Raw genomic sequence first — 12,956 nt, 5'->3', positions numbered from 1 at the left:
CTAATGACCAATGTTCGAAAAATCGAACAAACATTTTCCGGGGCATTTCTGGAAAACTACTACTGGACATTTTTTTTCATTTTTTCATGCCAAAATAACTCTAAATAGACTTATAGTTAATATTTTTAAATAAAGTATAACGGTTTTTGATTGATCAGTTTGTGAGCCTACAAAAATATGGTTTTCCAGAAAATCCATTTTCCGGAAAAACTGCAAACAAAAATTTTCCATATGACAGTTTTTTCGGAGTTTCCAGGGGAAAATTATGCTAGATAGACTATTGGTTACTCATTTCGAACCCACTTTTGCACCTTGGTAGAAAATGGGTGACTTTATGTTTCATGGCGCTCCATACCGTCGCGAGCAATTGCATTGTGGAAAGGCGTTTTTTTTCTTCTTTTCGTCTCAAATAGAAAAACGTTTCTCGCGTACCTTGTAATCAGTCATCGTTGTTGCGCTCTCGTCCAGCATCCCATGATCCGCATAAATCATTTATTGTGCCAATGGTTTTTTCTCCTTCTTCATCAATGAAACACGTTACAATTTAATTTCGAAAATAAAACAACGATTTAGCTGAGATAATAAACATTTTACCAGGAACTTGACACGTATCCAATAGATGTCTAGTGCAGATTTGCAACCATAGCACGAATTGCAGTACCAAACGAAAAAGTATATGTTGCAAATGAGTCATATCACGTACGTAGAACTGAGAAGTCGAAAACTGCATTATTTTTGCAGTGAAAATTGTATTACTTTTCCGTGCACACCGTGTCAAGGGAATGTATAGGAATTGGTCCCGAAAACTTTTTTCGCAAAATTGGTTTAGATCATCATAAAAACTCATGAAACGCGTAAAAAACTTTTTGGGACACTTTTCCGTTCGTGTGCTGTCGTCGTTGTCGTCGTCGTCGTTGGTATTTTAACACGATAACTCAAAAAATAATTGAGATAATCAAAATCTGGAAATGCCAAAAGTTTTGTATCCAAAAAACTTAATTTAATTTCGAAGATGAGTCATTTTCGATTTTATCCTGGGGTACTTGCCCTAAGAAAAACCTCGAAAAAATGACAATTTTGTATGGGAGGTACCCGAGAATCGAATGGCTTCAAAATTTCTGGAGTTTCATTTTTTGGGAGAAAATTAAGATGTTGAAGGTTTGAAGCCAATCGGAGTTTGAAGCCAATCAGAGTACCTCCCATACAAAATTTTCGATATTTTGACTAAAATTATCGATCTTTCGACAATTTTGCATGGAAGGTACGTAAATCGATTCCGATTGGATTCAAATTTTCTGAGGTAACATTTTTTGGAGAAAAATTAAGATTCTGAAAGCTACATGTTGATCGAATTTGCAAAAGTTCGATTTTTTGTCCTCAATTTTTGTCGAAATTTCATTGGAGAAAATTGTAGACCAAAAACCAAACTTTCGACAATGCAATCAACATGAAACTTTCAAAATCTTTTTTTTTCGCCAAAAAAATTAAACCTCAGAAAGTTTTGAGCCAATCGAAGTCGATTTATGGGTACCTTCCATGCAAAATTGTCGAAATTTCGACTATAATTCGCCGATTTTTCACTGCCTTTATTTCAAGAAGATTCACAGAAAAAACCAAAAGGACGGACAACGGTACAATGTAATTCTTTTTATTTACATTCAATTTAAAAACCTCTGAGTGGTCGGGGGATATTATTTCTCACTTTGTTTCGTTACAATTGTTCCAACGAAGATTACATCATATTTTCTTCTCGAAATTCTTTTTTTTTTTCTTTTGAGTTTGATATGCATTTGATTCATTTCAAAATATTCGTTCAACTTGGTTACTATGCCACTTTGACCCATCACCGATTATTCATCCGAAATAGGCTCTATTGTCTCAATCCTTTTGAAAATTTTGTTTGGTAAATATTGCGTGCGCTATCGAATACCCTTCGAATTTTCTTGTTGCAATTATTAAAAAGAAAAACGGTTGGGACTTTTGAAAATATCCGTTTCCGTTTGTCTATTGCCCGCGGCGTTACAGCTTCGCCGGTTCTCACATTCATGAATTGAGCCTTCAAACAGAACGGGCGACTTTTGTTATTTTTTAGAGAAAATATTTTATCCATTTCCATCTTTAATGTCTTATGCCTCATGACGGCTTCACGGTCTGTTTCGTTATGAAATCAGCGTCTTGTCAGTAGAGCTCGTCTTATGTTTATATTGGAAATACGTATTATTTTGTTGTTGTAGCTTCATCGCCGTGGTCTGTTTCGCTTTGTTTGTCACAGAATATCTTCGTCTCTGTCACTTTTTGTTTTATTTCTGGGTGAAAGATGAAGGAAAAGAAGATAGAAAATGACGAAGATGAAAAAGAGAGAAGAACGGAAACGGAAAAAATGCGAGCAATAAAAGGACAGAGCAAATGCTAATATAAAGATAAAAGCGGAGCAGTTGGCATTAGCCCGTGTGTGTGCTTCAATATATATATTGTGACATCAGCGAAAGCATAACTTTCATCTGGGAAAGGATGAGGGGTAGGAGGGAAGGGGTTAGAAACAAAGGAAACCATTTAAAAGCACATGAAATATGTGTAAACAATGGGTGTAAATGATTTAGCTTCATTCCTCTACCACCACCTCATGTGTGGTCTCACAGACACACTGCTCTCTTTTGCAGTTCGTATATCTTCTGAGGTTTCTCTCCAGCTCGCTGTATTCTACAAGCTCATCCAAAGATCTTATGTACCTAATGTAATGTGAGATATTTCCGGCATTACGTATTTTCATAAATTTAATTTTAGTGGCGGCAAATGGACGAAAATGGATGTGGCTTGCCTCCTCATCTCATGCAAGCATTCTGATGTGCAAATGATTGATTTGATTGAGTGTTCACATGCTCGAACTTATAACAAACACAACAAACTATGAGATGTGCACACCATTTAATTTCGAAACGGCTGACGGTATTTTGAATGGGGTTAGGTTTTCTTTGCATTTGCACAAATATTTCTCAACTAGCATTTGCTATCGAAGCTTTATATTTGATTGAGCACATCACCAATTCATCACGAAAGAACACATTGAATTCGAAACCGGGCACTTTTTCTGCTTCCTCCATTCGATGTGCTGTTTGTTCGTTTTCTTTTTTTCTCTCTTTTTCTTCTTCGTCTCATCCGTTCGACGGAGTAATCCATCATACTTGTTTGCATCAGCGTTCATGCAACGATATTGTTGCATAAGAGTGTTTAGTTTTGAAATTTATCTAATTCAATACACACCATTCATTCGTCAGCATACGGTTTCCCGTTCTCTTTCTCTCGTTGATACAGTAAACAATGGTATCATTCATCTACTATTCATGCCTGGCATACGAAAATATCTTCTTTTCCATTTTGCAAAAAATGGCAACGAGCGCTGCTGCACATTGCACAATATATCCTCATGTGTATTTCCGATTGCAAATCACTCAAATATTCATGAAAAAGCTCATGCAATCCACAATACACCATATGCCATTGTTTACTGTTGGCACGAAAGCGCAGAAGAGAGAGAAAAAAGAAATTCAATTTTTTTTTCACCAAATAAATGGCGCTGTAAAGACTTTATTTTTATTTGTTTCTATTTAATACATACACACAGCGCTCTGGTCGACTGAAAACAGATCTGAGCTTTGCGCTTCCATTCATGTTACATCGTCCAATTCACAACTTATCACATTCGCATGGTATGCGTTCCGTATGGTTCCGTACAGATTTCCCACATTTTCCCTCACAACACACCGGGAGACTTCAACAATGCCCTTTTGATTATTTGAGCATTTTGATTGTATCTTGACTTGATTTTCGAGGCTGCTGCATACGACATTTCGTACTGTTTCCCAATGGATACAGGATATAGTGATAACATTCGAAACCTTGTTGAATGGAACCATATTCCACATTTATATATCTTTCTCTCACACTCTATCCCTCTCTAATGCACTGGTTCGCTGCATTGATATTCTAATACTTTGGTTAAGTATTTAGTCAATTTGTGTACACGGCAAGAAAACACACATTTGATTTTAACCAAATAGTAATCTCTGGCCAACCCATATGAAATTCTTCATTTTAGTGGATTCCTTCCATCTTTTGCACGTATACCAAAAAACCACGGAATTCATACTACACATTCATTACGGAAAATGTTGATAAATAGTTTGGTTTATTGATGAATATTCAGCTGAACACAAGGATAGCTATTTGAAAAAAATGATAGCTGACGCCCTCCATTGCATATTGGATGTCCATATCTGGCCACAATTTTCAATCGTAAACGTAACATGATGTATTATGTGGCCTTATATGTATATTTTGGTTCGTTGCCATAATAATTCATTACTTTGTTACGTTGTTCAGAAAGTGTACAAATTATTTCCGCGTCACGAATGGTGGAGCAGCGTATTCAAAGCAGAAAAAGGTCACCCTTGGAGCCAAATTCACGTCCATGTTAATGTAATTCAGTCGCAGTCAAATCCAATTGAATTCGAAGAAGAAGAAAACAACATAACATCATGAAAATAGGCAAAAATCAATTAAATTCGAAAACGAGTCGGTCGATCGGTCGGTCCAGAAATCAGTAGTATTTCCGTCCAGAAATCAGTTGTAGTTTTTATACTGTGTATAATTGGTATTGACACTGTATGGTTGCTTTTCGTGTTTGATTTGAAATGTTGGTCCCGATTTTAAGTGTGCCGACAATCAAATAAAGTGCTTTTTACGTTTACGTACGGCTATTTATGACATGAATGATGTAGATGGTTTACAATTGGCGCTTAACCAATTTCGTGGGCACATTCATTGGCCATTTCTTTTTCGTATTTCATTGTCCAGAAAGGAATCGTTTTCGGTGGTTGGGACAGATCTATTCAATAATCGAGTTGAAATTCCATTCGAGACATTAAATGGAAAGTAGACTGGGAAGTTTAACTCGAACATTAACAACATTTGTGTTGATTATATACATCAAATATAATTGAACACAAAGGGAATCAACTCAATTTGCCTTAAAAAAGTTTTTTTTTCAGTCTCTAAAAAGAGCTATTTCTAGTTTTGGAATTGTTTGGAAAAAAGAATGTTGACACCATTTTTATGCCAGAAACTCAAGCCCGGGCGTATGCAAAACGGGATTCTTTCCGTTATATCCCCATTTGGGATTTGGAAATTTGGACCCCCGTCTGGCAATAAAATTACCCCCGTATAGGATTTTCGATCTTGCGCACGTCTGCTCAAATCGATCCGCTGAATGATAAAACCGTAAATGCTTCCGCATCTGTCCGACCTATGTCAAAATTTTGAATTTACGAAATATATGATAATGCAAAGCGTCTTCAGATCGCAACCATACCAGGCATATTTCAATAAAAACATTAAAAATAACCCAGCATGTGGCCCTGTTTATCAATTATTTGACAAATGGCCAGCATGGCTCAACGTAATGTTTACCGCAAATAAACAAATATCCAGTCTATTAAAATGTATTTTAACTTCTCAACAGGAGCAAATCGATAAAATGTCAAGAGAACACTCAAATCAACCGCATTTATTGTCCATGTTGGTCCTTGTATGGCTTTTGATAATTATTTGGATGGTTTCGTTGTTGGGCCAAGTCAAATTAAACTTCCTAATCAAAACTCGCTCTGTGCATCAAATGGAAGCGAACTCAATCCCATTATCGAATTGAAAAGTTTTCAATTTCGGGAATTCATTTTTAATTAAAACTGGTGTGTGGGCGTCTCATTTGAAAGCTTTTCACAGGAAATATTAATAATGAAATGCTACGAATATATTTGATTTTATTTTATTTAAAACCGCACAGCTCTGGCTGAATATAATAGAGGTTTGGATAAGTGTTTGGCCGAAAAAGAGTGCAAGACTGTTACATCAATTTATAATGACAATAATTTACACTGATTTAGTACATTTTTCAGTTCACGCCTCGTTGAAAACCTGGTCCTTTACATAAATTATGCAGTATTCACAAAAGTAGGCACATGAAAACAAAAACATAGGCATACAACCAAGATGGAAATGTTTGATAGTAGTCAGATAGAAAACGGTCCATAATAACCTTTGGTGAACGTTTCCAAAAGGACAAAGGCTATGTCAAGCGTTTGATTTTACACTTTAATTGGAGACTCTAGGACAGCAAAAGTCGTCACTCAATTTATACCGGTAGATAAATTGACGAGAAGTTTCACGTCGGTTAAGGCAGATCCATATTGCTTTTTTTGCACTGACATTGTGGTTTTCTTTCAATCGTTTTTCTCTTATTCACATAGGTATAACGTGGTTGCAAAGTCGATTGCATACTATTTCTTGCCATTGTCAATAATCGGAGTGTTGTATGCGTTGATGGCACGTCGATTGCATTTGAGTGCACGTGAGATGCCCGGTGAATTGGCTGGGCCACAGAGAGCCCAAGCTCGTGCAAGACGTCATGTCGCCCGTATGGTTGTCACATTTGTAATTGGTAAGTGTGTGCGCGAGCGCGCGTTTTTTGTTTGTCATTTTCTTTACTTTCCACCGAGTCTTGATTCCTTTTTCCATATGGTGCTGAAGCGACATCTCACTGCGACAACGTAAGCTTCATACTCACAACAGAAAAAAGTGGCATAAGTTAAGAAGAAGAAGAAGAAGAAGTGCACGGTGTATACTGTAGTTAACGTTGTCGCAGTGAGACGTCGATAGCAGCAGTCATTTGACGGCTTTAATGTAAAGTAATACATGAAATCGAGGCTTGCTTTCCACTCACTCGATTCAATTCGACGTTCTCTTCAAAGAACGTAACGCCGTCCCATACACCCAGATTTTCGCATTGAATTTGTTTTCTATTTTCAGTGTTTATCATCTGCTTTCTTCCGTATCATGTGTTTATGCTTTGGTTCCACTTGAATCCAAACAGTGAACAAGATTATGACACCTTCTGGCACATAACACGAATGACCGGCTTTTGCCTAAGGTACGTTTAATATGACATTTGAAGTGTGAAATAAATGAAGTTTTTTAAATCGCCTCCAATCAACATCATCCAAAATTGCAATTCCCAATCGCGTCTTCAAAATAGAAAGCAAAAAACTATCGCGCTTCTCTTTGTATAATTGCATTTTCTGTTGATGAAAGCTATCATCACCCAAAGCAGTATACCAATTAATTTATAAGAGAAAAATGCATTTAAAATTTGCATCATTTAATTTGTATCTCCCATTGGGGCCAATCAAAAAAGAAAAAAAGAATGGGACAAGTTTCCTCCATCGATAGCGAACATAATTTGATTTTATGTGTTATGGGATTTTATGCAATTTTAATGATGCACCTCATCACTTGATACACGATTCTTGATTATTTATGCAAAAGCGAAGGCCACACAGCCAATGCTCATATTCCATTGAAAATCATCGAAACACCTCCGTTACCATAATTGAGTTAATTAACATGTTATTTTTGTCCTAACGAGAAAAGTTCATCTCAAAACCTTTTTAGTTAAAAGGTACGACCGGGTTTTCCAAAGATATTTTAATGGAACTCTTTTCTCCTTCTGGCACACAAAGAATAAGATATTTCATCACAAAATTCAAGCGACACACAGTTTTTTTTTCATAATCGAAGTAAAAAATAATGGTTCCATTTGCAACGGTTGAGTACTGTGACTTCTCGATTTCTCCCCAAAGTCATGTCGAAGAGTACTCTTTTTTCCGGGTGTTTGCCAATTTTTTTTCTTCTTTTTCAACCACATTTCTCGTCTATCCGTTTTTTATACTCAAGAAATGCGCAAAGAATGATAATTTCGTTTGCAATTGTAATTTTCTCCCCAGATTTGAATAGCCGCATTTAAATGACCTTTTGAAAACTACAATAATCGTCAGCTCTGCATTTTCTATCTCTCAATTGTATGAAATTTTAATTTGGTGAAAAATTGTATGAAGCTCGCGTCATTTGTCTATTGAATGTCAATTAATATGCGGCGATTATAAATGAGAGTATCATTATTCTTTGCATTAAAATCGCGTTAGATGGTTGTTTTGTTCGATGTGAAGGGCGAAGAGAAAATGGACCTAGCATCAATAAAAACTGAAGAAATATGATTCTTGATCAAACGCACTGGAAAGTGTTTCGTTATTTCTACGTAGCATGGCATTGCAAAAGTTGTGTGCGTGGAAACAAAAGTGGGATCGCAGGAAGTACTTCTTTTTTAAACGAAACATTAAACGAAATTATGCCACATAAATTACCAAATACGACTGTTTCATATGAATTTCCTGGACAGTACGAGAAATGTTACATTACTGTTACTGCCTCTGAAATTCTCATATTAATATCACGTATTCGTTTTTTTATCTTCTAAAATCATGATAAATTGCCGTTTGGAATATCCAATATTGTTGAGTTGCAAAATGAAACAGGATGTCACACTTTCTATTGAGAATGTCATGCGATTAATTGTTGGTTGTTGAGCGTGTCAAAATGAACGTCAAGTAAATTTGTAAAATGTCTGTGCCTGTTCCTTTCTCTCTTCCTCTCCATCACACCGTGATGTGATATGGAGTAGCGATTTCAAAGACAAGTCAATAAATGGATCGACACATTTGCGCACACAAACGTTGTGTGTGTGTGTGTGTGTGTGTGTCTCCTGTGATCCTTATTCAAAGGGCACAGTTTTGTTTGTTACCTTAATCATTTGCGTTTTAATTATGATGACTTTTGCTTTTTTTTATCTTTCTATTTTTTCTGATTCACCTTCGTGGGTCTGATTGTTTGGCCGAAACCATGCAAACACACAAACGAAATCGAAATGGGAAACAACTTCAACGGACGATGTATTTATGGCGGTAAAAATGGTGACAATGATTATCATATTACTTCCTGTGTGTGCTGTGTGGATGGATGGATGGATGCCTGTCTTATGTGCCAACACACCGTAGTTTTCTGAATTCGTGCGTTAATCCCGTGGCTTTGTACTGTGTATCCGGCGTATTTCGTCAGCATTTCCATCAGTATTTGTGCTGTAAGCATATTCAACAAACGCATCATCGTCTGGGCATGTCAATGGCAACAAATGCATGCGACACGAGTTTTATGTCAACGATACGGCGCACACAACACGGTAACCATCATACAATCGTGCAAAATGGTTCATCGCCAACAAAAAGTATTATAATGAATGAAAAGAGGTGAGGCACAATCATGTAAGATACATTCTTATAGGTGCTTGCGTGAAATTGCTGAGGTGAACAATGTGGCTAAAACGGAGGCGTCAGCGAGTGAGAATCAAAGATGCTGTGATGATGACCAACGTCAATACTAACCCTGATACCAACACCAACACCAACATCGCCGTCGTCATCATCAGCAGTAACAGCAGCAGCAGCAGTGGCAGAGAAGAGAGAAAAATGACGACAACAATGACAGCAACAATAACAGAAACAACAACATCAACAACAGCACAAACTAACAACCCAACTATTCCCATCGGACATGCGAATCATAAGCCCTAGTGTTAAGTATTTTTGTCGCAACTGCGAATCATATTCATTTCATCTAAGTATTTGTGTGTTTATTGTTCGTTCATAAATCAAGCTTCCGCTTGTTGTGCCCTACTATCAAGCATACCGATGATTTACTGTACGGGAATCACTCACATGTAAACCAAGCACATAATTAATGGCAATTTTTGTCCATTAATTATCCAAAGCGTTCGTTTATTTTACTCTCGTTCAACATCATTTTCTCTTTATTTCTCTCTCTCTCGCTCGCTCGTTCGCTCGCTCTCTCTCGTCTACCTCTTTCGTCTCTCATCTTTTCCTATCTATTCTATTCTTTCCCACATCTCTTCAACTCCTGGAGCCTAGAAGCGGTGAACAAAACCATTTGTCTACAATGGACAGACTCAATTTATATTATCTCCCAGTGATAGTAAAACGTAAATGCCCTCACCCAGCCTCCATGCCCTCGAAAATATATCATCGCAATGGAAAGAGAAAGAGAACGTGAACGTTCATTAGCTATAATCATGACTTTTTAAAATAATTTTTCGATGAACCAACAAACAAAACTGTTTTGTTTCACCGATAACACAAAACCAATCAATAAAATGAAAACCATACAGAATCTTACATATGCTTAATTGGACGGATGCAAATGTGTCTGTCAACTTTCAATCGCAGACCAGAGCTATTCTGGTGTATGGTGTGAACGTCGCACATATTACCTACTTACTATTTGACTTAAGCGGCTTTTTAAAGGAAGAAATCGAGACAAATGTTGTTATAAACCGAGAGCCCACGTAGAAAATACTATATTGATAAGTCTCACGTCAGATAATGTGATTGTAGGTAGATATTAATGCCAATATTCAGAATATTTTTCATTTTCTTCTTTATCTCTTTCAATTTACGATATCTAGCTGCCGATATCAATAAAAATATATGCTTCACTTTTCTTACAATTTGCATGTCAGATATTTTTTGTACAGCTAAATTGCCTCACTCATTTCGATGAAGTGAGGTTATGTCATTTCATGTCAAAATGTCAAAGTGGGGAAAAACGACATAGAGTGATATTTCAGAATGGAATAAAAAGTATTGTGCAAAATATTTTGAGCTGATATTTTGAATTTGAATTAATTTCGTGGCAATTTAGCTGTACAAAATATATCTGACATGCAAATTGTAAGAAAAGTGAAGCATATATTTTTATCGATATCGGCAGCAAGATATCGTAAAGTGCAAAAGATAAAGAAGAAAATTAAAAATATTCTGAATATTGGCATTAATATCTACATACGATTACATTATCTGACATGAGACTTATCAATATAGTATTTTCCACGTGGGCTCTCGGTCTATTATAAATATTATTGTAATTTTTCGTGGTAAAGAATATAAGGAAATATTAGCAACAAATCAGAAAAAAAAGTCTCGCTCACGTTTCACTGAACGAAACGAACGACGGTGGACGAATTTGTGATGTAATATAGCTTTTTCGCAAAAAAAGCAAACATACACACACAAAACGAAGGAATGAGTCGTAATTTATCGAACGCGGGAGACAAAAAAGCATAAGAGTGCTAACTGTGATTTTCAATGACGGAAAAATTTGGATTTTAAACTCTTTTTTCGAGTGCATACGTGCCTCTGTCAGAATAGCCGCAACCAAATTGTGACTGGCACGTTCTTCGTAGAAGATTTTCATACATTTTTCATTCCAAATCGGCCCCAAAATTCACGTTTATGTGTATTATTTTTCCTTTTGCTTTTGCTAATAATTTTTTTCGTAGAATTAGATGCACAGTTTCCGTACGCATTTCGTACTCTCTTCGGTCCGCCTGTAATTGAATAAGAAAACATTTTTATTCTTTGGACCTTTCTTTTCTCACGAAAAATAAGTCAAGCTTTCATATCCAAAGTCATACGATCGAATGATTCATTTCAATGGCTCTCTCTGTCTCTTTCTTACTTTGAAATGCTTGAGTGTGTATATGGGCGCGCATGTACCTTCGTACGAAATTCGTCTACGGATGTATGCCAGTACAAAATCTTGTGTAAATGTGATGTTGTAAAAAAATATTGCGAATCAAGTGAGGACTTAAATGCTTTTCAGTAACACTTAAGATTATTATCCCATCGGCTTAAGGTTGTCAGCCATATAAAATATGCATGGGTTAAATCACGACCGAACTGAAAACGAAAAAATATTTGGAAAATTCACTTCAACTCAACCTATCTCCAAAGCAAAACACTGAAATTCTGTTTATTGCGGAATGGAACGAGTTTCAACCAATTGCGAGAAAAACACAAGTGACTCTTTCACTCTTTCACTTCGATTCAACTTTTGATTTCAAAGCAAAACTTTTCCACTCTTTCTGTTTCAACACATATACACGATGATTGCGTATCATCATCAAAAACTAACATTTATGTTGGAACGACAAGTTTCTGATATGATTTGCATATTTCAGCGGTTTTTCCCTCAATGAACTTTCGCTTGAGTTGGCACAATTTTATGACTGAATGAGCATTAACTTGGTATGGTGAAATTTTGGAGAGTTGTGTGTGTGAGTGTGTTGAAAATATACAGTATGAACACTATTCTTGTTCAGGTCCACTAAATACTGTTTGTTATATACAATTTTGTTTGGATGATAAATCGTATATACACAAAATATGTTACGGAATGATTTAACCGATCATTCGGTTCAACTATTGACGAATATTTCCCTCAATTTTGAACATTTTAGGCGTGGAACTGTGACAAAATCGAGGGGGTAATTCCTCTAAAGTAATTTGTAGTCGAGAAAATAATAGAGAAGTAATCGAAAAGTTATCCACGTACAAAAATCGAAAGTAATCTAGACAAAAAAAATTTTTCTTTGATTACTTTTCGATTTTTACACGTTTAAGATTACTTTATTAAAATGCATTGCAACAGTATCTTTTGTACTGAAATCATTTTGACCGTACATTTTTCACACAAACCCACACATACACAAACAAATATCACTGTGACTTATAGTTTTGCATTCGGATGATTTGAGCTTTGAATCATGTTTGAAAACTAATGAGCTTTGACAAATGACGAGAAAAAAACTTAAATTTGCAGAGCAATCTGCTACAATGAATGGACTTAAACTATTGTTAAACGAAAAATGCAGAAAACTCTTTGGGAATGGCGAAACGATTTTGTGCATCCACAGCACAGCTTCGCTAGCACTTATCATTTGGTGAGTGTGGGTGTATTTGACTTTTCCTTATATTTTGAATGATTGCAGTATTTTCACTCAGATATAGCTGAATATAGCAAATATCTAAGCGTGGACATCATATTTGAATGGGCAAGCGGAATAATGAAACGTAATTCTGTTTTTAAATGAAGTGCCTCTGAGAAAATTTTTCAGTAAAAAAGCCCCACAAAAATATTGTCTGAATAAGATTTTCATA

The 12,956-nt window shown here is 36.0% G+C and overlaps 1 protein-coding gene across 1 annotated transcript; it reads left to right on the top strand.

Annotated features, from left to right (window-relative positions):
* The first annotated feature begins 6,263 nt into the window (after nucleotides 1-6,263).
* LOC129571202 (neuropeptide CCHamide-2 receptor-like) lies at nucleotides 6,264-10,688 on the top strand. The gene is made up of 4 exons (XM_055450972.1): nucleotides 6,264-6,493; nucleotides 6,862-6,982; nucleotides 8,943-9,169; nucleotides 9,226-10,688. The coding sequence occupies exons 1-4, from the start codon at nucleotides 6,376-6,378 to the stop codon at nucleotides 9,249-9,251; spliced, it is 492 nt and encodes a 163-aa protein (XP_055306947.1). The 5' UTR covers nucleotides 6,264-6,375; the 3' UTR covers nucleotides 9,252-10,688.
* Nucleotides 10,689-12,956: the final 2,268 nt, after the last annotated feature.

The sequence above is a fragment of the Sitodiplosis mosellana genome, unplaced genomic scaffold (genome assembly GCF_009176505.1).
Source record: "Sitodiplosis mosellana isolate CC-2019 unplaced genomic scaffold, AAFC_SMos_1.0 Smas_scaffold_1603, whole genome shotgun sequence".
In the NCBI taxonomy this organism is placed as follows: domain Eukaryota; kingdom Metazoa; phylum Arthropoda; class Insecta; order Diptera; family Cecidomyiidae; genus Sitodiplosis; species Sitodiplosis mosellana.
The sequence above is the reverse complement of the archived record's forward strand: the minus strand, read 5'-3'. Positions and strand labels throughout refer to the sequence as shown.